Here is a 22,182-nt window from a genome sequence, read left to right on the forward strand (position 1 = left end):
GCCATCTTTATATTTTGGAGCCAGAAGTGACCATATTTGGACCAGCTGTGGGAGGAGCCAGCGGTGGATCTGACTGGATCTGATTGGGAACCCGAAGACACTATGCCCCGCCCACCTACAGTGGAAACCTGACTTGCACCACAGGCCTGCCAACGGAGCCGGAGGTTTTTGGAGCCAACCTCTAGTGGCACTCGGTGGTATTGCAGCTCAAGGCATCGTCCTCATTTTTCATACCCGGAAGCTACGAACACTTTTATATCCAGTCTGTGATTATTACATGTATTAAACAGTGTGGAGAAATCTGGAGTGGCGTCTCCGTACAAAAGGGCCTCGCTAAGTGGAAGGGAAAAATAAAAAAGAGACTCAAATAGGATTTAAGAAGTGTAATTGAAAGTAAAAAAAAAGAAGGTCAAGTAGAATAAGTGATTAAAAGGCAGAATAAAACTTATACAGAGTAGCTGCTGATACACAAAAGCATCAGAGAACACCTGAAGATCTGTAAACAATGTAGATAAATTCGTTAGAAATGGTTCATCGTGATCTTGTTCAGTCTTCTTCGGAGTAAAGTCAGTCCTTCGAACAAAGCCGCGGTGATCCAGTAAAACCTTGACAGAGACGACGAGTCCCGAGCTCAGATGCTGGTGAGCACCGAGCTGGTCACTACGGCAATAGTGAGGGTACCGGGAAGGTCGTTGTCGCGGCGATCGCCCTTGGCCTTCAGGTGGAGCGTCTTCTGCAGTTCGCCCTGCTCGGCGAGCAGCGTCACCTGACCCAGGAAGGAGTCCACCAACACGTTGTGGTTGTAGATCTGAGACACACGTTGGCGAGAGGGGGGCGTTACACGAGGCAACAACAACAACACACACACACACACACAGACTTTCTGTCTACATACTAACAGACACACAAACCTCAATGGTGATTGGCCGGTTGGCTTTCTTCCGGTAGAAGAGCCCCTTGGTGTCGAAGGCGGGGCTCCGCGTGTTTTTATAGACCGGAGAGCGAACTTTCTCTCCTTCACAATGAATGATGACGTACGGGTCGGACACTGAGAGAGAGAGAGAGACACACACACACACACACACACACACACACACACACACACACACACACACACACACACACACACACACACACACACACACACACACACACACACACACACGAGTTCTTTTCACGGCTTTAAAGCTGAATACTAATTTTTTTTTATATGTATTATTTACACAGTGTACTTTTAAGTCATTTTACTTTATTCTTTTCCCTTTTCACCCGTTTTAAAGTGGGAACATCATGTAAACATGTTTCACAAGGTAATGTTTCAGTTCTGTTCCAAAAAACAATTTGAATAAAAAAAAAAAAAATAAGTACAGCGTTTTAGTCGTTTTAAGGTTTAATTTGATGTGATTAAAGTGTTGAAACTTTGAGCTGGTAATTTTTTATGATGGCTCATAAAACAAAGATCAACACGTACCTCCGCCCGAGTCTTGTCCCGCGAGTCCGTCGGCCTGCAGGACGTGGACCTGAGTGACCAGAGACGGGTGACCACACAGGCCGGACCAGCAGGTCTCTGGAGGCTCGTCTAGAGTCAGCTCCCTGCAACACACGCACACACACACACACACACACACACACACACACACACACACACACACACACACACACACACACACACACACACACACACACACACACACACACACACACACAAAGGGAATCAGCTGTTGTCATGACGATAACTGGGCTTTAAAGTTCCCAAAACCTTAGGAGGTAAATACTTCCTACTTCTCTGAAGTGACCGTCATTGTCTAGTGATGAATATTATATTTCTCATTCATGAAATAATAATCAGCAGTTTCTTCTGCAAACTCTTTTCAAAGTAGATTTCAAGGTGCGGCGGCGCCGCTGAAAATGAAGTCAAACTGAACCAGCGTGTTTCTACCTGCAGTCGGCCGCCACGTCGCTGAAGATGCGCAGCAGGAAGTCTCCCTCCAGGCCGGGGTCGAAGGTCGTGGGGAGGATGACGTAGCGCCCCTGTGGCAGCTCGATGCGCAGGAACACGGACCTGGAGTTGATGAAGACGCTCCCGCCGACCTTCTGCTGTTTGACGTGCATACGATACGTCCTGTTCAACTCCACCTGGACACACAGACGGCAGCAGCTTCCATCAGCAGGCTTCCCTCAAGTCGAGGGTCAAATTCTCACATTTTCATGGAATTAAATGTTGAATTTCTCCGATAATAAACAAACAAAGTGCAGCCACATTATTTCATTCCCAGCAGTGTGTGCGTTTTTTTTTTATTTTTATTTTTTTTAAATATTAGTTCACAGGCATTTTCAGTATAAAACAAACAACAACAAAAAAAGCTTCTTTTAACTTTTCTTTTATATCTATTTTTCATTTAGTCGTGGTTTTGATGGCGAAACGTCGCGACAGGAAAAAGCAGGCTGGCTGAAGTGATTGTTGACGAGTAGGAAGGAGATAAAACCGCTGAGGAAACAAGTTCAATAACATTATAGAAAAACAGAAAAAAAAATCATAGAAATGATTACATTTTGATAAATGGCAACATTAACATTAAACATGCTGCAAACTAAACTCCATGATTTGGCCCAAAATATGACAGAATCCACTGACTGTCCATGTCTGGAAAAAACGTTATCAGATGCACCCTGTTGAAATTCAAATCTCGGTTTTAAACCTTTGACCTTTGATTTGACCTTTGACCTGGAGATGCTGTAACGATCGATGAATGTCTTGAACTTACTCTGTGCACATCGAAGCCGATGGCCAGGTTTTCCCCTCGTCCCTCTCTCAGCCCGGCTCTGCGGTCTTTCTGCTGCAGACAGATCAGCACCTCGTCCTCCAGCTTCTTCACGTCAAACACGCACTGCAACACCGAGAAACCACACGCACACACGCGCACACACACACACACACACACACACACACACACACACACACACTTACTGTTTGAGTTCATTCTTCATCACCGACGCAGAAGAACGCAGACTAAAAACCAGACGTGAGAACGAGCACCTGCGGGTTCTGGAGGAAGGAGTGCTTGTTGTTGGTGCAGCCGCCGGCTCGGTTGAGAAGCGGGTCGTCGTGGCGACGCCAGCAGCCCCGGACCACGGCCTCCTCCCAGGTCTTGTGGAAACTCAGGTAGGACGTGTTGATGAGGCGACACAGGATGAGGTCTGTGAAGTTCGCGATGAAGTCGTCGAAGGTCATCCTGCAGAAGAAGAAGTACTCGGATCATCGTTTAAATCTCAGAGAGATGCAGGTCGAACAAGCGGGAGCGCAACCGATGACTGAGGATGATTGCAGGTCACCTCGCTTCAGGAAACGGGCGTCAGCGTCGCGCTACAACTCACCAGAACTCCCCGTCGTCCTCTACGGTGACGCCCATGCGCTCCCTCTCGCTGCTACTGACCTTCTGCCACTCGTCAGAGCTGCAAACAGCCAGAAACACGCAGGTAATGTTCACGTACATGTCAAATCACACCCGCCGCCGAGTCAGCGAACGCATCATTAGCCTGTAAAAAGGTGAACATGTCCACCGTGTCCGATTATCACTTCCATGTACAGGAAACGCACGACAAGTTTAATCAATTCAAAACAAAACACAGGCGTCATCGGACAAAACAATTATATCAAAGGAAATTATTATCAGTGGACTTCTGCTGGAGATGTGAAGAGAACGCTGCTTTTATTCTGCATGTACCTGTCCAACACTGGAATAATATAATAATAATAATAAACTTTGTTTGTACAGCACTTTTCTAAACTTGAGTTACAAAGTGCTTCACATAAAATAAGCCATTAAAACAAAACAAAACAACCGGTGATTTGCCTTCATTCATGTTTTTCTTAGCAGCGGCGTTTAAAAGAAAAAAAAAAAATGTATCTATTAGTTCAGTTTATCCGTTTCGGTGCGTTTCGGGAGGAAGCTCCGGGTCCTTCAGCCCATTGCTCTCGTTTTGTTCTTTTTGGCCAGTCTCCAGACGCTTAGTATTTTTTTTTTCATATTTTGTTTGCTCGTCTTCAACATGCAAAGAAGACATCGCACATGGAGGTCACGAGCTCGAGCCAAACGTTTCGTTGCGGCCAAAACTTTCTGGGTCTGTCGTCCTTTCCTGTTTCTTCTTTTAGAAGACACAGCTACAAATCATGTTATTGTTTTAAGGTGGACTCCAAAAAACAAACAAAAAAAACCAAACAAACAAGAAGCTATCACTCAATAGTCTTCCTCCCCGTGCTCCACGCCTCCTCTTCCTCACCTGTCGCTCCAGGACCCGTTCCACTCCCTCTGGCCCCAGGGGTTCCTCATGCGGATCATGGTGAGCTTGTCGGACTTGAAGTAGGCCAGCAGGCCGTGGCCCAGCCTCACCCTGCGGACGTCCGTCACGGCGTAGGCGTGGCCCTTCACCAGGCCGCAGGCCAGCCGGGCCTCCATGTCCTCTGCGGTGTTCGCCTGGAACGACACGGCGGAACAGAAAGTCTTAAATCCGTTCGTTTTTCCAAGTCCTTCTTACTTCCGCGTGTCCGTGTTTGCTGGTCGTCTCCTGACCCGGATGGAGCAGCTGATGAGGCCTCCTCTGTCGTGCACTTTCAGGACTCTCTCGAACAGCTCGCTCCGTTTCTCCTCGTCCTCTTTGTACCCGTTCCCCGTCAGCTCCATCGGCTCCGACACGCCTCCGGTGAAATCCACGAGCGCGTCGGCCGTGTTGCCGCCGTCCAGAGCTTCGTAGCAGCAGCACATCCTGGAGAGCACCGACATACAGACGCTGTATTTGTCACGTCGCAACAGTTTAATGCCTTTTATTGATAACGATTCCGTTGAGGTGAAAACATTGACAATACGTCGACATTAACACATAGGTGTCAGGGATTTTATTTCCTCTTATGTAGTTGGCTTGTTATCTGAAGCTAATTCCAAATCTGATTTACATTTTAATCCTTTATAATTTACATCGTTAAATTAACATTACTGCAGGGTATAAAGTGAATGAACCTAAACTCAAATAATGACGGATTATTTTCCGGACCAGCAGAGAACTAGTAAGAAGGAGGAACTTAAGCAAATGACACCATAAGAACTTGTGGAAAAATTGTATTGACTTTGTATTTCATGCAAGAAGTTTAAAAATGAGTGTACTTTTGGGACCAACCCCTAGTGGCCCTCAGTGGTATTGCAGTTTAAGGCACTTCTGCATTAGCTTGATTTTTCAGTCCCGGGAGCGACACCCCTTTTTATATACAGTAGATGGATCCAACCTTTGCTCCGCCCCCAACTCCTCCAAATACGGTGGTCACTTCTGGCTCCCCCTACAAAATGCCGATGGCCAAAATGTCCGACCGGAGGCTTGGAAACGAGTCCAGAGGTGTCCGCTACAGCAAATGATGGGCCAAACACCCATTTCTCTAAAACTAACCAACTCAAACTGACCTTGTTACAGTATTCAGCACACACGTTACAGAGGCGTTGCTTACTTGGCGTAGGCCTTCTCCACCAGCGCGCTCCAGAACTCGTTCTTGTCGTTGGAGTGGCAGTACACCAGCTCTCCGTTCACCGTGGGCAGCCGGTCGTCGATCACCACGTCCACCCACTCACCGAACCGCCAGAACCGGAAGTGGAAGATCCCGGCGTAGGACTCCGGTTTCTCTTTGTCCCACTCTTGGTCCTTCCAGTCGGGAATCACCTGCGACGAAAACAAACAGGTGGTCAAAGCTCAGGATTCAGTTTAATACATAAAGTTAGATAATTCACTCCCTCTTCACTGTTTTAGAGTTCAAAGTCTACCATGAGAATAAATACTAGGTTAACAGAAGTTCAACAGAATCAGGAGATTTAGAAGTTTCAAATTCCACTAAAAGATGATCCTCTGTGAGATGATGAATATAAATCATTTTAAATTTATTTTTTCCTTTCTTCTTTTTCTAGAGGCAACATATGCAGGTTAATACCACCGTCACATGCTTTAAAAAAGTATGCAGTTATGATAAATAAACAGAGAAAACAGATGTTAATTCACAGACTTTTACCTCTGAAAATGTACATACTCTTCCAGATAAACTCATAAATATAAATATACAGCAGTCTGTGTGTTAGCTCATAAAAAGTTTAAAAAACATCATTATTGCCACTTGTTTCCCCTCATTAACCTTCAGCATCTATAATTAGTGCGAGCATCTGAGGATCTACGAAGTTTTTAACGAGGGAATGCCATCCAACCATATCCTGTGATGAAATCCCTACTGACGGCACATTAAGTAACACTGACATATCACACACACACACACACACACACACACACACACACACACACACACACACACACACACACACACACACACACACACTCCACAGTGATGTGAGTGATATAAATAAATAAGTGATCCGGTGAGCCAGGATGAGACAAACTCCCAGCAGCCCCCAGGAAACTCCCAACGTTCCCTCTTGTACGTCATCGTTACTTCCTGTTGCCTAGCACCCTCACACATCACCCACCTGCTTAACGTTTGAAAAAAAAACAACCTTTGAGAGTATTTTCATTTCATATTCAGACATTTTAATCCTTTCTCAGAGTGTTTCAAGTTAATTAAGCCAATGTGGGCGCGGATAAGAGTTTACACCTTTTAAACATATGGAATGGTTCAGATTAACACTGTTCCTGCTTTCAGGGATGTTCAGAGCTCCCTCGTGACAGTTTAAAGGCTCATATTACATTTTTACTGCAAAGTTTTGTTGTTGTATTTGCTGCAGAAATGTCACATCGAGCTTTAAAGGGGTGAAACGATCACAGCAGGGTTGAAAACGCAGAAAAACAACGAATCCGTGTGGTTGAAACTCGCAGAATAATTAGCTTTTTGCATTGATCTCATCTCCCAGCGCCGATCAATGTGTCCCAATCAAACCGCCCCGTGGGCAGGAGGGAGAGGGGAGGATTGGGCTGTGGATAAAAGCGAGAAACTGGTCCAGTGTTGATGGAAACAGTTGGGAAGGGGAGGGGAGGAGAGAGGCGACGTATGAGCACTGAGAGAAGAGAGGGAGAGAGGAGAGATCAGAAAGTCTAGCAGAGCTCCATCTATAGCAGCATCCGTCCTCTCCTCAAACCAGGACTACAACCTCCAAGACGGACATGGACAACGACAGATCTCCCTCCAACATGTTGGTGCTGGAGTTTAAGGAAGACCGGGCTCTGACAGAGGTGAGGTCCACACTCTTAAATCAAAACTTCTCACCTCCAGATACCCGACAGCGACCACAAAGTCCGGCATCCAAATATCTGCAGATGAAATTACTGTTTTTTTTTGTCAAAAAGATGAAACCTGAATGGTATTTTCTGTGTTTTTTTGTACGTTGAAAGGTTTTGGACATCCCAAAAATGTTATTGTTTTAGTGCTGATGAAATGTTCAATGAACTGTGACTTTTGATACCGATAAGAAATACTTGTATAAAACCTTTTATAGTAATCTAATGTATCCGGACTATCATAAAAAAAAAATCAAATTAGCTTTTTTGTTTTGTTCTCTACAGTACTTTTCAGTAACTTCCCATATCTACAGGACTCCCATGTATATTCAAACATTTCTCCCTGTTTTAACTGACACACATGACATTAGTTGAAAAGGTTTTCTGCAGTGAGTCCGATGCCTTCAGGGTCCCCGGCGTAGCGATCGATAGGTCTGCGCTGGCACTCTGCCTCCACAACAACTTTCTGTCTGTCTGGGGTCACTGAGGGTGATGAAACCGACCGTCCGGCAACCACAGAGGAGGTCGGCAGCTCCGGAGGCGTTTGTGACTGAGGTTGAATGTGAATGTGCAACGGTGGTTTAGAGGAATGGTTCTCAAAGTAGGGTCCCTGGACCCCTAGAGGTCCGTGACACTCTACCAAAGCTCCCTCACAACATCCACCCCCCTAAATAATAGAAAAAAATAAGTAATTGTCAATTAAACCGTTACAAAAACGGCAGTCATTTTTCAGACACTCCCTGGTTCCAGGGAAGTGGCCATATTTGGACCAGTTGGGGAGAAGCGAAAGGTGGAACTGATTGGGAACCTAAAGACAAAGCACCTACAGTAGAAACCTGACTGCACCACAGGCCTGTCAATCAAACACACACTACCCCAAAAATGCAGTGATTTGAGCCCTGATATCTAAATAGAGACACCGTATGAGTCTTTGGAGCCGGAGTCTATTTGGAGCTAACCTCTAGTGGCACGCTGGGGTTTGATCAACAGGAACATTCAAGTGAATGAACAATATTAAAGAAGATTTGTCTCCAAGTCTTCCTCGTTTCCATTTCATGTGTATCCGTGTTTGTCTCCCGCGCAGATGATGCGCCGTCGTGTGTCGTCCCTGCAGCGGTCGGGGCAGAAGCGTCAGGACGGCGAGCGTCTGCTTCTCCCCTACGAGGCCGTGTACCGGCTGGACTTTGACAACCAGGAGCTGAACTTCTCCCGCTGGTACTTCTCCCTCTCCGGCCACGGTCGTGTCACCATCACCGGTATTTCCCAGCACTGGACGCCTGACCTCACCAACCTGATGACCCGGCAGCTGCTCGAACCGATCGGAACGTTTTGGCGTAACGCCGACGACCCGATGGACTCGCCGCTCAAGTGGCTGGAGGCGGACATGCAGGAGTTCGGTGAAAGGATCGCCGAGCTGGCCAAAGTCAGGAAGGTCATGTACTTCCTGCTTGCTTTAAAGGAAGGAGCCGAGGCGGCAAATCTGAGCTGCTCGGTGGAGTTCACACCGGAGGAATGACCTTTCACTTTCTGCCAGTAGAGTCCCGTTAGAGCAACAGATAGCACTTCGATATTTCGTGTCCTCGTAGACATTAGAGCAGCTCCTTTTCAAGCCATCAAAGAAATCCATCATCTTATATATTGTCCCTCAAACTCTTGCACTGATTGACTTATTATTGTACAGTCACACCTCCACCTCTTAACGCACACGACTCCTTCCGGTTTTAACGCAAACACAAAAGTCTAATTTTTATAAGTACGTCCTGCAAACAGGCTTTAAAAGGATATTTTTCACAAAACAAAAGCTACATATTTCGTAAAAAACATGGAATGAATAATATGACAAGTCAAAATATGAATGCACTTTAAAGAAGGTTGCACATTTCCTGGGGCTATTTAAAAGATCAATGTATCATCAACAAAAAAAATCAATGTATTTCAAATTCACCAAGAAACGTGAGCATTCATAATAATTATTATTTACGCAATATTATTTGATGATGTTGTTGAAACTTTGAATTTTTATGGCTTAAAACTGATAAAAAAATCTTTTGTGAAAGATTCCTCTTGTAAATAAAACACACCTTTACTGATCAGCAGTACATAGTGATAATATGTGTAATGACAGACTTTGTTTTTTTTGTTTTTGTTTTTTTTGCATCTTTGCTGTTGTTGTTTCTGAATTCTTTCGACGGTTAGATGCAAACCCAGTAGCAGTGAATGGAGTATCACATAATCACATTGCATGACTGTTACCCTGACAGAACACAAGAGCTCAATGGAGTGACATCAATTAAAATATCCACTGAAAGATGACTGTGTTCTCGTGCTGATTATTATCGGTGTTTGTGGTTGTGGTTGGAGGGAGGAGGCGATGCATCTGCAGTCGATCTTTGGGAAATCAATCGACAATTATTTTGACTGTCACTCTATCCGGATGCATTTACGGAAAATTGAATCGATGCCAGAAAAAGGTTTAGTATGTCCTAATATACGTGAAATGCAGTTTGTCAAAAGTACCAGGATGTTCTACAGCATCCGGTCGTGCTATGCAGTCTGCAGGTCAGCATGCCACTCCGACTTCCGGAAAAGTGCGTCACATCGACTGAGCTGCCAATAAAGTTGGTGGCGCTGATGCTCCGTTCAGTTGCAACTTGCAAAAGGAAGAAGACGAAGACGAAGACGAAGAAGAAGCATTAAAGGGAAGCATACTCGTTCCAAATCGCATCTTTTTCCCCTTTTACTTCAAATGTCGCTCTACGGATCACAACGCATATGACAAAGTTTACAGCGCATTTTTATGATGAAGTACTTTGTCCCAATTGTACACATACAACATGCGACGGTACATACAGTACTTTATGAGGGTAGCTGCAGTACGTACTTAAGTAAAAAGAAAAAGTATGTGATTCAGTTTAAGTTTGCACGGTAGATTGTCCAATCTTCATTAAATTGTACCAGATTTATCGAAGCGCTCCATAAATCCTGATTATCATTGACTTGGAAACAACTCTCACTCCTGTGTTCATCTTTGTGCACCGTTTACAACAACAGGAGAGCAATAAAAGTTGTGGTGAGTTAGAGGATCCTTCCATTTATTTTTTTCCCCAACAATGAGTCCCGGACCCCCTCCGAATGTGGTCTGAGCAGACACTTCCTGTGTAGTTTGCTTTCATCACACCGGAGGTATATTACGTGTTTAACAACCAGTGTTTGTTTTGGCCCGTTGAAGGCTGTCTAGACAACCAGCTGCTCCACAGAGGCAACAACACCCAAAACAGACTTTAGTTTTCCTCCAGCTGACGGAAAAACTGAAGGTTGGCGAGGACCTTCGAGACCCGAGAGGAGAAATGAGGCAACAGTGGAAAAAACACTGAGGAAACACACAATGCACAGACACACACATGACTTCAATATTTTTTTTATCATGTATATAATAAATGTTTAATGCAAAAAGAGCCAAAGTAGCCTCATAAAAATACCTTTAGATCAGCTGTAAGCCATTAAATGTGCAGTTAATTGACTGTTGAATATTGTAAACCATCCGACAGGAAATCATGTCCGAACAGCGTTTGTGGTGGTATCTGGCGCCACCTAGTGGACAACAGGCCTTACTTCCATGTTGCTGCAGCATTGAGCTTGCTGTGGTTTGTAATGAAATCATATTAATTCAGAGTGTTGTTTTAAGTTTCTTAGAAAGCAGCTGTGAAATAAGTCCAACACTGTAGTTCACTCGTCACTTTGTCGGGGCAAATGCTGTGTTAAAACCCATTTCAGAGAGTAAAATGATCATTTATAAGCGCTGAGACCCATCATCATCAACCATTACATTACATTACATTTCATTTAGCTGACGCTTTTATCCAAAGCGACTTACAATAAGTGCATTTCAACCATGAGGGTACAAAACCCAGAACAACAGGAATCAAGAAAATACAGTTTCTTCCAGAAAGCCAAACTACAAAGTGCTATCAGTAAGTGCCATTTTAAGTGCTACTAAAGTTCAACTGTTCAAGGTAAAGTCTGAAGAGGTGTGTTTTTAGTTTGCGCCGGAAGATGTACAGAGTTTCCGCTGTCCTGATGTCGGTGGGGAGCTCATTCCACCATTTAGGAGCCAGGACAGCAAACAGTCGTGATTTTGTAGAGTGGTTAGCTCAGTGAGGGAGCAACAAGCCGATTGGTAGAAGCAGAGCGGAGGGAGCGGGCTGGGGTGTAAGGTTTGACCATGTCCTGGATGTAGACTGCACCCGATCTGTTCGCAGCACGGTACGCAAGTACCAATGTTTTGAAACGGATGCGGGCAGCTACTGGTAACCAGTGAAGGGAGCGGAGGAGGAGGAGTGGGAGTGAATTTAGGTCGGGGATAACACAGAGTTGTCAAAGGTAGTAGTCAGGTACTGGTAAGTACTACTACTCTCTGTACTCTGTACATCTTCCGCCGCAAACTAAAAACACATCTCTTCCGACTTTACCTTGATCACTAGAACTTTAGTAGCACTTACCTGCAACCATGCACTGGCTGAGGCTCAGACTCTGCAGGGTAACACAGCTGTCAGTGTGCGTGTACAAGATCAATACTGTAAAACAGTTGTGATAAAGACGTCGCATAATTCCACTCCATCTATCATACACACACACACACACACACACACACACACACACACACACACACACACACACACACACACACACACACACACACACACACACACACACACACACACACACACACACACACACACACACACAGTCACAGTCACAACCCGGTAAGGACAATTATGACTCTCTCTGTCTGTTCAGCTCAGGTCAATAAAAAAATTACAAAATGGAATTACTACAGTCTAATTTAAGGTGAACAGATGAAATAATTGTTAAGATCAATAAATAAACCAATAAAAAAAAACGTTTTAAAAATTTATTTATTTTATTTTTTGTATTCAATGTACTTAGTTATCAATTTCTTTTATTTCATTATTAATTTATTTAATCATTTTAATGAAGTTAATTATTTAATTATACACACACACACACACACACACACACACACACACACACACACACACACACACACACACACACACACACACACACACACACACACACACTCACAAAGAGTAAGATCAGGAAATGACTTTTTCCTTGAAAAATTGATCGAAACATTGCACAGCAATATAAATAAAATACTGTAGAGGACCGTGACGGTTTTACTATGAAGATTTTTTCTCCTTTTGTCTAAAAAAAAAAGTTCCACACTTCGTTGGTGTCTCACCTTCTGCCACAGCGCTTCTCTGGAGGCCAGACTGGAGCAAGCGGCTATGAACCAGCAGTTTCCCAGCTGGCCTTGGTGCAGGTCGTGGGCGCTGATGCCATCCACAAACAGGTGGGGGTCGCTGCTCAACTCCTAAAGGGATAAAGATAACTGCAATCAGTGTTGACCTTCGCCTTCCTCTCCTGAAGTATCAGGAGTATCAGAACAGAGAGACAAGAGAGAAACTTCAGCCGCCTTTGGAAATAACAAGTTCAACAAATGATAAGAAACAGATCATTTACAGCTGGAGACTTTCTTAGGATAGAAACATGAAATGAACAAGGTAAGAGGCTTTGTAAATGTATCATCATCCAGTCCACTTTGAGCCTTTTTCTACTGTATATTAATCTTTCGGCATCTCTTGGGTCAGCCATGGACTGCATATAAAAGTGGACGTCTGAAAATGAGGCCGATGTGGAAGTGTTTTAAGCTGCAATACCACCGAGTGCCACTAGAGACTCCCATTCAACTGGTCTCCTAAAATTCTAAGTTAATAAAAATGTCTCCAGCAGTTATCTCGGTGTTGTTAGCTAAAGTCACTCCTTATAAGTTTTCTGGAGGTCCATCTGGTAAATAATCCCTCATTAATTAGAAAATCAAAAAGATTAGTTTTTGGGGGCGTGTCTGTTTGATTGACAGGCCTGTGGTGCAGTCAGGTTACAGCTATCGGTGGGCGGGACGTAGTATTGTCAGGTTTCCAATCAGATCAGTCAGACCCACCGCTGGCTCCTCCCCCAGCTGGTCCAAATATGGTCACTTCCTGCTCCAAACCGCTCCGAACAAGCAAGATGGCGGCGGACAGAATCTGAACTGTTGGTGGGTGCTTGGGATCAGTGTATTCAGCAATCTGCAGTAGACAGTAGCTAATGGGTCGGTACTGGATGAATGTGAAGCAGGGCGTTAGCCGGAGCACTCAGTCAACCACTATAAAGGTGAACACAGGGTTAAAACACTGCCATTAAGTAGAAGTCGCTTCTAAAGGGTTCAAAGCCAAACAGACCACCGAGCTTATGAGACGGGACGGCAGCCAAATGATAAGAGGCGGGACAAACCAGTGGCACACACACCCAGCAGGACCAGGAGCTGTGTGGAGACAGACCTATACACGGCTTACTGACTTCTGACCATGTTACGTCTCATTTGGAGTGAGTTAAAGACAAGACATATTATGTTAAGGACATAATATATAATGTCAAGGAACTACAGACGCTGGCCTCTCCAGCAGAAAGCTAAAAGTCACTTTTCTCAGTACGTTTGAAGAGTATTTCAAACCGACTGATGTAAATAAAGAGAGCAGAGAGAATCTTAAATACTCCCCTTCTCCGAGTCTCAAAAGTTAGAAGCCACTATTTCAAGTGCACGTACTGTACATGCCCACTCAGTAGTACCACACATGTACTTATATGTCCAACCACAAAGAATATTCAGGGCGGGGTCTCCTCTCCACGCTCACCTTCATCCTCCTCTTTATGTCCTCAAAAACATAGAGCTTTTATTCTATAACTGATTTAGGTGATATAAGATGTAAAAAGTTGTGATATACTGATTGTAAAACAGCGTGACGTCTCTCACTCATCTTGTAACTTCGTGCTTTTACGCTGTTGTGAAACGTGGATTCATGCTGAGGTCTCAGAGATTAAGTTCAGGGTGTAACGTCTGTAATATTTTCCTCTCACCACTCCCTGTGCAAAGCAATAACATTGATCAACTGGAGTGCTTTAGGATTCCTGTTTAATTATTTAGCTCAGACCATCAATGATTGACAATGAAAGAGTATTACAGTGATGCAGGGAATATCATCCAAGTCCCAAGAGTAAATAAAGAGATTAATATATATCACTGGGCCATTTATGAGGATAATGATCCAACATTACATATCTGTGAGTGGTAAAAGTATGTGAAACTTTCCAGCAACTATTGCGCATCAGCTTCGAGGAACTTCATCCCAGAGTTTCAAATTTGGGGTTTTGGTGGGTTTCCTCACATGAACTGCTCGTTTCAGGTCCCTCAGCAACATTTCTATTTATTTAGCCATTGGTTTTTATAACCAAGTCTTAAATTTAGATGTACTTGGAAAAAAGTCAAGTAGAAAACGTTAATAATAATACTGCTCAGGTGTGTTTGTGTGACGACTGATAACCTTTTGCTGCTGCTGCACACACAAGTTCAAGGAGTGTGTCATTAGGTTGTCCTGCCTTTTTTTTTTTTTTTTTTTTATCCTTGTGAAGCAACTGCATGAAGATAACAACTACTAAACAGTAGATAAGCTTAATTTATGCAGTTACTTCTGGTCTTTGCAGAAAATAATTCCACCATGTTGGTATGGTAAGATGGTGCATTCAGCGCTGTTATCTTTAAAAATAAATTCACTTTTACAGGGAATCTGTTTCAGCCAAACATCATGGGATCAAAACACTTTCTGTGAGTCATATTTTACGTAAGCAATATTCCACTCGAGAGTGTTTTGACGTCATTATTGGCACGACAGTGATCCGGTCCATTAGCATTACTGAAGTGCCAGTAATGACGTTAAAACACACCCTCGAGTGGAATATTGCGATCATACAACAAGTTACCATCTAAATAAAATATGTAATTCAAATGTATTCATATCTTGTGGTAATTAGCTCTCAAAGTATAAAACTTTTTGCTAGTGTAAGCTCTGTTTCCATGGCAATAGATGGGGTATGACTAACAACCGGAAAACAATCAATCACATCAGTAGACTCTAATGTAATGTATGTAATGTTTACTTCTACTAACGACCTAGCAACAGAGACGAGATCTTGTCTGTTTTATTGCTTTCTAGAGATGGTTTCTCAAACTGAATAAATACAGAAACACTAAACTGCTCAGCGAGCTCAGTCTGGTTGGAACAAAGATATCTGATGGACAAAGATATCTGATGGACAAAGATATCTGACGGACAAAGATATCTGACGGACAAAGATATCTGACGGACAAAGATATCTGATGGACAAAGATATCTGATGGACAAAGATATCCATGGACTCGTGTGTTTTTCAGATTTTAGCACCATGTCATGTGTTAAAACCAAACCGGTCCAGCTGGCCGCCGCTAGGATTGTAAGTGCGTGACTATCCGTGGTGTTACGGTACGGGTGCTCGGAGCGACCAAAAAGGACCGAAAGAGACTCGATTTCACCAAATGGGTCTCAATTAATATAACACGTAAAAAACACATTATATTACATATTATATGAAATTCTATTCTTATTCTATATTCCCAAACTCGGAGGCGGAGTGATATTTCTAGTGACGAGCGGGGTGTGATGTCATGATGATTTCAGCACCTTCCAAATGTTCAGTTGACCAATCAGATCTCTGGGTCAGAACTACTGGTTTTTATAAATTATGATCAACAGATGCAGCTCTGTTGGAGGGATGACAGGTAAACACCTGGCTTGGTGAAATGGCACCACATTCTCTGAAGTCGCAACTTAACCACAAACGAATTTCCTTTCGCTGGTTACCTGGAGACATCTCAACGTGCGGTTCAATATTTGCTCAAATACTTGTTCATAGAGTAAACACGACATTTACACACACATGAAGACAAATTAATAATACAATACTGTTGAAATGGGACTTCAGTGAAGTGAAATTCCATAAATTCCTCTTCAGACCTCCTCTCTTTATATTCACAATGGTCTCATGACCACCACCCTCGTTCCCCTCCTACTGTCCACTCCGCTGTGAATCAGCTGATCGCTTCACTGAAGGTTTATAAACTTCTCTCGGGCTGAAAAACAAGTGGAAGTCTTGCTTCCTTTATCTCACCTTGGGCCTTTTCCAGATGACGTGGCCGATGTGGTTGCTCTGGTAGAACAGAGACTGGTCGGTCGTCAGGAACACGGGGTCTTCGAACAGACATCCATTCTGCTGGCACTGCCTCCTCAGTGCAGAGAAAGACTGGCCCTCGTATGGAACCGCCATCCTCCCTGCAGACAGGAACTCAGGGTTCAGAACAACACCAGGCCTTTTTTTTTTTTTTTAGCATATTCATCACTATTCCTGAGGCATTTTAATGTCAATATATCAAAATTTCAGGCTGAATTTGGAGGGAAATCTACAGAAGAGCTTGAAGAGGCTTCTGTTCTACAGAATTTCTGCTGGCAAGCAATGGTCAACACTTATCTTTCAATAAAAGCAAAATGCAGCCTTTCAATAATGTTGTTGATGCATCGGAGACAACTAATAAGCATAGTTTTAGGTCAAAACCAATGGAAGCACGATTAGCATTTAATTACACAAAGAAAATACATTTTAAGAAGCTGCAGAATGACAACATTTGTCACAGGTTTACAGACTTTATTGACAATAATAAATAAGTTAAACTCAAAATAAGATTCAGTGGAACAAAAGTTAATTTCCAAGTTTTAAAGCTACACAGTGTGTCACCTGTAAAAGATAAAAAAAACTGAATCATCTGTTATATTTACCATAAAAACCTAAATTAATATAATTCCACTTGCTGTAACAGCACAATGACAATATTGTTTTAATAAAAAATATATCAAAAGGACGGTTCGGATATATTACATACATTGCACTGCAGTGAAACGGGAAATAAAGGCGATGTTGAGACTGAAACACTGTTTGTTATTCTGGTAAAGAGTTACAAATATAAAATAAGAAGCGGATTTTGGTGGATAATTGGATCAGAGCGAACACCTGCTCCTCCTGACACTGTTTAAACTCCAGATTAAAGAGCAGAAGAACTGCAGCTTCGCCTCTAGCACACATTATAGTGTGGACAAGGATTACACTAAAAATGCTCTCAAAATACACACACACACACACACAACCGAAAGTCACATTTTTAAGTTTACGTAACAAAAACGACCCCCTCGTCATGTGACAGGATTACAAACAGAAACTTGGGACAATCGTGTTTGACCAGGAATCACCAGCAAAGTAAACACATGAAAGTTATGTGCATTTGTGTGCGTGTTAAAGTGTGTGTGTGTGTGTGTGTCTTTCTTTCAGCATTAAGTGTCTGATCTGGGGAGTGGAGTCCAACCAGCAGCTTCCTGTCGGCCAAATAATGAGACAATTACAAAAAGAGAAAGCAGTGACTTTGTGTGTGTGAGGGTGTGTGTGAGAAAGATATTCAAAAGGTATGATTGAGTTGAAAGTACTTAATCTACTTAAGCACTTAAGTAGCAGCTTAATTTGCTGCTGAAATGTTCATGAAATATTCAGCATTCATTAAAAGCTGCTGTACATCCTGAACAACAGATAAAAACACACGACTGAAACCAACACATTCAGTATGAAGCGGTTTTATGTTTCCATGACGACGGCAGCAGGAGGCATCATGTTTTTAGGGTGTCCGTCCTGCTCTCGTCAACGCAATATCTCAAGAACAACTTTAGGGAATTTCTTCAAATTTGGCACAAACGTTCACTTGGTCTCTAGAATGAACTAATTAGAGGTGTGTGTGTGTGTGGGTGGTGGGGGGGGGGGGCGGTGTCAAAGGTCAATGTCCCAGTGGCCTCATGTCCAATTCTTGTGAACACGATATCTCAGGAACTCCTTGAGAGAGAATTTCTTTAAATTAGGCACAAATGTTCACTTGGACTAAAAGATGAACTGAAAAGATCTTGGAGGTCAGAGGTCGCTGTGACTTCATGTCTGTTTTAGTTCTCGTGAACGCTATGCCGTAAAGATCCGATACTGAACGTGTGACATTAATCTTGGCTGTCCACATCGAAACTCTGCTGATTGTACAGATCTTATGTGGGTGAAAATGAATCAAACAATCATCAGATTTGGTTCCCATGGAGACTGCCCATAGGACTCATCAGGCTGGTCACTAATTACATCAGTGTCACTTAAAGGCAGTAAACACAGAGATGATACTGAGCAGAGCCGTGAGTGTGTGTGTCTGTGTTTTCCTCAGCAAATTCTATTAAATATATATAAGTTTGCAATTAAATCCAGGATGTTATGGATGCTAATCAATAATGATTTGCCGAATATTTAGATGTTAAGCACCTTAAGATGAACAGTTGGTGGCGCTAATTCTCGAAGAAGAAGAAGAAGAAGAAGAAGCAGGTTCAAAGAGACGACGTCAAACCTCAAATGGGGAAAACGATGAGGAAATCTGACATTTCTGTTAGTTTCATCCAGGTGATTTAATAAAGATGACTGGAAAAGTTTCTAACAAAAATATTTATAAACTAATTAAATTGCCTAATTAAAAAATATAAAATGTTCATATATCTCTTTGTAATGCAGGTGAAATAACGCTCCAAACTGACGACAGAGTAAAAGTGCACAGTCATGAGACATTTCTGAACGAAATCATGGCAACCCCGAAGTGGTTAGAAGAAACTGAGCCGACCTTCCCCTCTGCAGACAACCAGCATGACTGGGACGTGAGTCATCACCGGATGGGGGGGGAGGGGCAGCATGTTTTTTTTTTTTTTCTCCTGTTTTTGTTTATAAGTGCATGCAATCACATGTTAAACAAAGCTGCACACTCATTCTCACATTCACAAGCATTTCCCCATGTGTCGCGGTAAATTACTGACACCATTAACACCAGACTGCTGCTCACTTAGTTTGTGTCTTTTCCCATATATAATACAAAAACAGTTCAATTGCATATAGAAAGTGAAAAAACAAAAACAAAATCAACCACTAATCTATTTTCTGTACTGCTTGTACTCCTGGCGGTCGAATTGTTCGTACTATTGTTCCTAAAAATTAAAGTGATGTATTCAAAAACACAACATTAGTTCTGGTTTCAGAGGATTTGCCTGAAGCCTGAAGTCTTTCACATGACTCAGGCAGACAATCAAGTTTACTGTGATTTCATGTGATGTTAATTTAGTGAACAGAGAAAGTTTTTTTTTTTATATACCTGATGTTAAAATGTATGTTATAGTCATCTAATAGTGTCAAAAAGCAGCAGTTGCAGCAGCACACGGTCATCAATCTGCTGAATCACGCCCAGGACATTTTTTATGATGATAAATTCTGTGATTAATATTGAAATAACTTCTGTTCAATTTATGCCACTATTAGAAGCCTATAGTACAATTTTAATCATATTTAATAATACACAGACACCTAATTAAGAAGAATTAAATTAAATTGCATTTACATAGGGCCAAACCACAAAGTCATCTCCGACACTTAACATCATCAAGCCTTCACAAAAGAACCTTAGAACATTATAGAAAATTATAGACAGTTCAATAAGTAAAAAAATAAAACAGACTTTAAAACATGTTGTCACCTGTTTACATCAGTCTGCTGTCAACAGCTGCCGTTCGCTCCTCTTCCTCGCTGTCTGCAGCATTAACACATTGACCACCACTGTTGAGAAGTATTTAATATCCCACAAAGCTCCTTTTTTTTTATCATTTCACATTTGAATACACCGTTTCTTGATGTGAAATAACTTTAAATTAAACTGCACCAGTGTTATCGACAGACACAGGACTGTGGTGCAAGAAAGATTAGAGGAAAACCAGTCAAACATGGGTGTGGCTTCATGTGGTCACCAAAGAAAACAGCAAATCTGACAACTGACAACTGAACAACAGTCCAGCGCAGATGTTGAAATATCACATGTTGGCGTTTTAATTTGTGTGGTAGGTACAGCGTGAACAGGTCTGCTCGCATCTCTGTCAAACAAAGTCCACCTGCCTCCTTCTGACAAAATTAACTCATTTTGTTGAAGACTTAATGCGTTTTTTTCAGCCTGCTTCGTGAAGCCACCCAGAGTGAAAAATCTAGCCGGAAATCAGGAAAATGTGCCTTCAAAATAAAACCCGTAATTCCGTATGTGCATATATGAAACTCAAAACTGCTTCTAATCAATCAATCACTCACTCAGGGTATAAATCACCCAATGTCTACCTGACCATTAGAGATGGACACTGAAAGATTTTTGTTTTTGTTTAAAACATTTAGAAGTTGTGTCATGTTGTTGACAGCTTGTCGGTATGCGTACGTACACAAAGCCAACTACGATTGACAGCAGAGTAAGAGTGTGCAATATTTGAGCAAACAAGTCGAATAGTGCTTTACTATTGCTCCAGCCAGGCTGAGGGCAAACTGGACGTTAGTGACTCACTATCGCCCCCTAACAAGCAAACGGGTATTACAAGACGTGACTTTAATTTTTTTCATTATTAAAGATGAAACAAAAGTTTCTACATCAGTCACCCACTTGGCCTACTAAAGAAAATTAAATCTTGTGTTTTACACGAGCATGTTTGCTTTACCTTTAACTTGGCTACTTCGCTTTATGGCATGAGTCAAGAACTCTTTTCCCTTCTTGAGTTTTAATGATACATTTTATGTTGAAGGTGGGTACCGGATGTGTGTTTGTATAAGAACAGCTTGAATTATGAAGTTTCCCGTTTGTGGAAGTTTTTACGAATTTAAAAAAAAAAAAAAAATCAGGTTTGAAGGCGAAAAAAAGCGAAACGGTGAGCAAATGACACCCCAAATTACAACATTTGTCCTCTGTTCTGGCCAATTTTATACAGACACGTCATTTTATTTATCTTAACGCCCATCATTTTAACGTTTCAACGTGTTAAATTTAACGTGAATAAAAGTGAACTCTGCAGCGGTAAAACATGAAAACCCTTTAATGACGGTCGGAAGTGAGATTCCCCCTTCGAGATGGAGAGCCACTGGGTTTCAATTTAAATTTTAAAATTAATTAATTTTTTTTCTTTACCTGGAAATTAGTTTTTTTTTTCGTCGGCTGCGTGGAGCGGTTGTCTTCTCCCGGGACGGTTTCGGTGTTTCCCCCCTCCCGCCCCCCGGTGATGTACGACGTCCTTAATCCGGAGTGTGGTTTCTTCTTCACGACTCTGCAAATGAAACCACACTGCCGGACAGGAGGAGCTCCGGAGCTGCTTCGGAACTCAGCCTCAAACCCACCGGCCCGCCTTCACTCATCCGAGGGCTGGAGGCGGATGAGGTGATGCCTTCAAGTGCCGCACGGACAAACAAATTACCAACATTAGCGCATTGAACCCTAAATGACTCAACACTATCATTTACACAGGGCCGTTCACGTGTATTATTCTGGCAATGCCCTTCATACACAGTTTACCTTTTAAATACCTTTTAATTATCTTGCAGTAAACAATTTTTGTTCCCTACTGCATCAGAAAAGTGCATTGGTGTGTTTTCTACACAGACAAAGTGCCTTGTGTGCAAAATTTTTTTTTTATTTTATTTTTTTAAATCTAGATATCTTATGGGAGGGAGTTATTAATATTTTGGGAACAAGTTATTCATTTTGTGGGAAATAAATTATGAACTTGTGGGAACATGATCTTAATCTTGAGAGAACAAGTTATTAATTTGTTAGAACAAATTACACAAGTTATGAATCCTGTGGAAATGAGTTCATCTTTAAGAAACGAGTACTTAGGTAAGAGTAACGAGCAAGAATTAATTATCTTATGAAACAAGTTATTTTTGCAGGAATTATTTTGTGGGAACAAGTTGTTTGCATAAGGTAAAACAAATAAAAAATAAAAGTATCACCTTTTGGGACTTTAAGAGCTCCATAGTTCTCATATCCACTTTTTTCAGAACAGCATCATTTATTTTTGTAGA

General features: G+C 42.3%; 2 protein-coding genes across 3 annotated transcripts; one reads left to right on the forward strand and one right to left on the reverse strand.

Annotated features, from left to right (window-relative positions):
- Window positions 1-374: 374 nt before the first annotated feature.
- Window positions 375-21,504, reverse strand: capn5a (calpain 5a). Of its 2 annotated transcripts, none has more exons than XM_069712971.1 (13): window positions 21,290-21,504; window positions 16,363-16,523; window positions 12,524-12,655; window positions 5,495-5,703; window positions 4,572-4,764; window positions 4,282-4,475; window positions 3,376-3,453; window positions 3,038-3,233; window positions 2,766-2,888; window positions 1,940-2,136; window positions 1,472-1,593; window positions 912-1,048; window positions 375-808 (listed from the first exon to the last, which is right to left on the reverse strand). In XM_069712971.1, the coding sequence occupies exons 2-13, from the start codon at window positions 16,516-16,518 to the stop codon at window positions 632-634; spliced, it is 1,914 nt and encodes a 637-aa protein (XP_069569072.1). In that variant the 5' UTR covers window positions 16,519-16,523; window positions 21,290-21,504; the 3' UTR covers window positions 375-631. The 2 variants fall into 2 exon arrangements, with proteins under 2 accessions (XP_069569072.1, XP_069569073.1); XM_069712972.1 differs by lacking the exon at window positions 21,290-21,504 and adding an exon at window positions 19,832-20,037.
- ompa (olfactory marker protein a) lies at window positions 7,107-9,508 on the forward strand. The gene is made up of 2 exons (XM_069712974.1): window positions 7,107-7,212; window positions 8,342-9,508. Exons 1-2 carry the CDS (start codon window positions 7,144-7,146, stop codon window positions 8,771-8,773), a joined length of 501 nt encoding a protein of 166 aa, XP_069569075.1. The 5' UTR covers window positions 7,107-7,143; the 3' UTR covers window positions 8,774-9,508.
- Window positions 21,505-22,182: the final 678 nt, after the last annotated feature.

Source organism: Brachyistius frenatus, unplaced genomic scaffold (assembly GCF_029030835.1).
Source record: "Brachyistius frenatus isolate BFR_SWC_R1_liver_20210118 unplaced genomic scaffold, ASM2903083v1 Contig_114, whole genome shotgun sequence".
NCBI lineage: Eukaryota > Metazoa > Chordata > Actinopteri > Embiotocidae > Brachyistius > Brachyistius frenatus.

Coding starts and splice junctions, on each gene's coding strand:
- ompa (XM_069712974.1), top strand. CDS start 7,144: ATGGACAACGACAGATCTCCCTCCAACATGTTGGTGCTGGAGTTTAAG. Junction 7,213..8,341: donor AAGACCGGGCTCTGACAGAG/GTGAGGTCCACA, acceptor TCTCCCGCGCAG/ATGATGCGCCGTCGTGTGTC.
- capn5a (XM_069712971.1), bottom strand. CDS start 16,518: ATGGCGGTTCCATACGAGGGCCAGTCTTTCTCTGCACTGAGGAGGCAG. Junction 1,594..1,939: donor GACGTGGCGGCCGACTGCAG/GTAGAAACACGC, acceptor CGTGTGTTGCAG/GGAGCTGACTCTAGACGAGC. Junction 809..911: donor ACCGGCCAATCACCATTGAG/GTTTGTGTGTCT, acceptor CGTGTGTCTCAG/ATCTACAACCACAACGTGTT.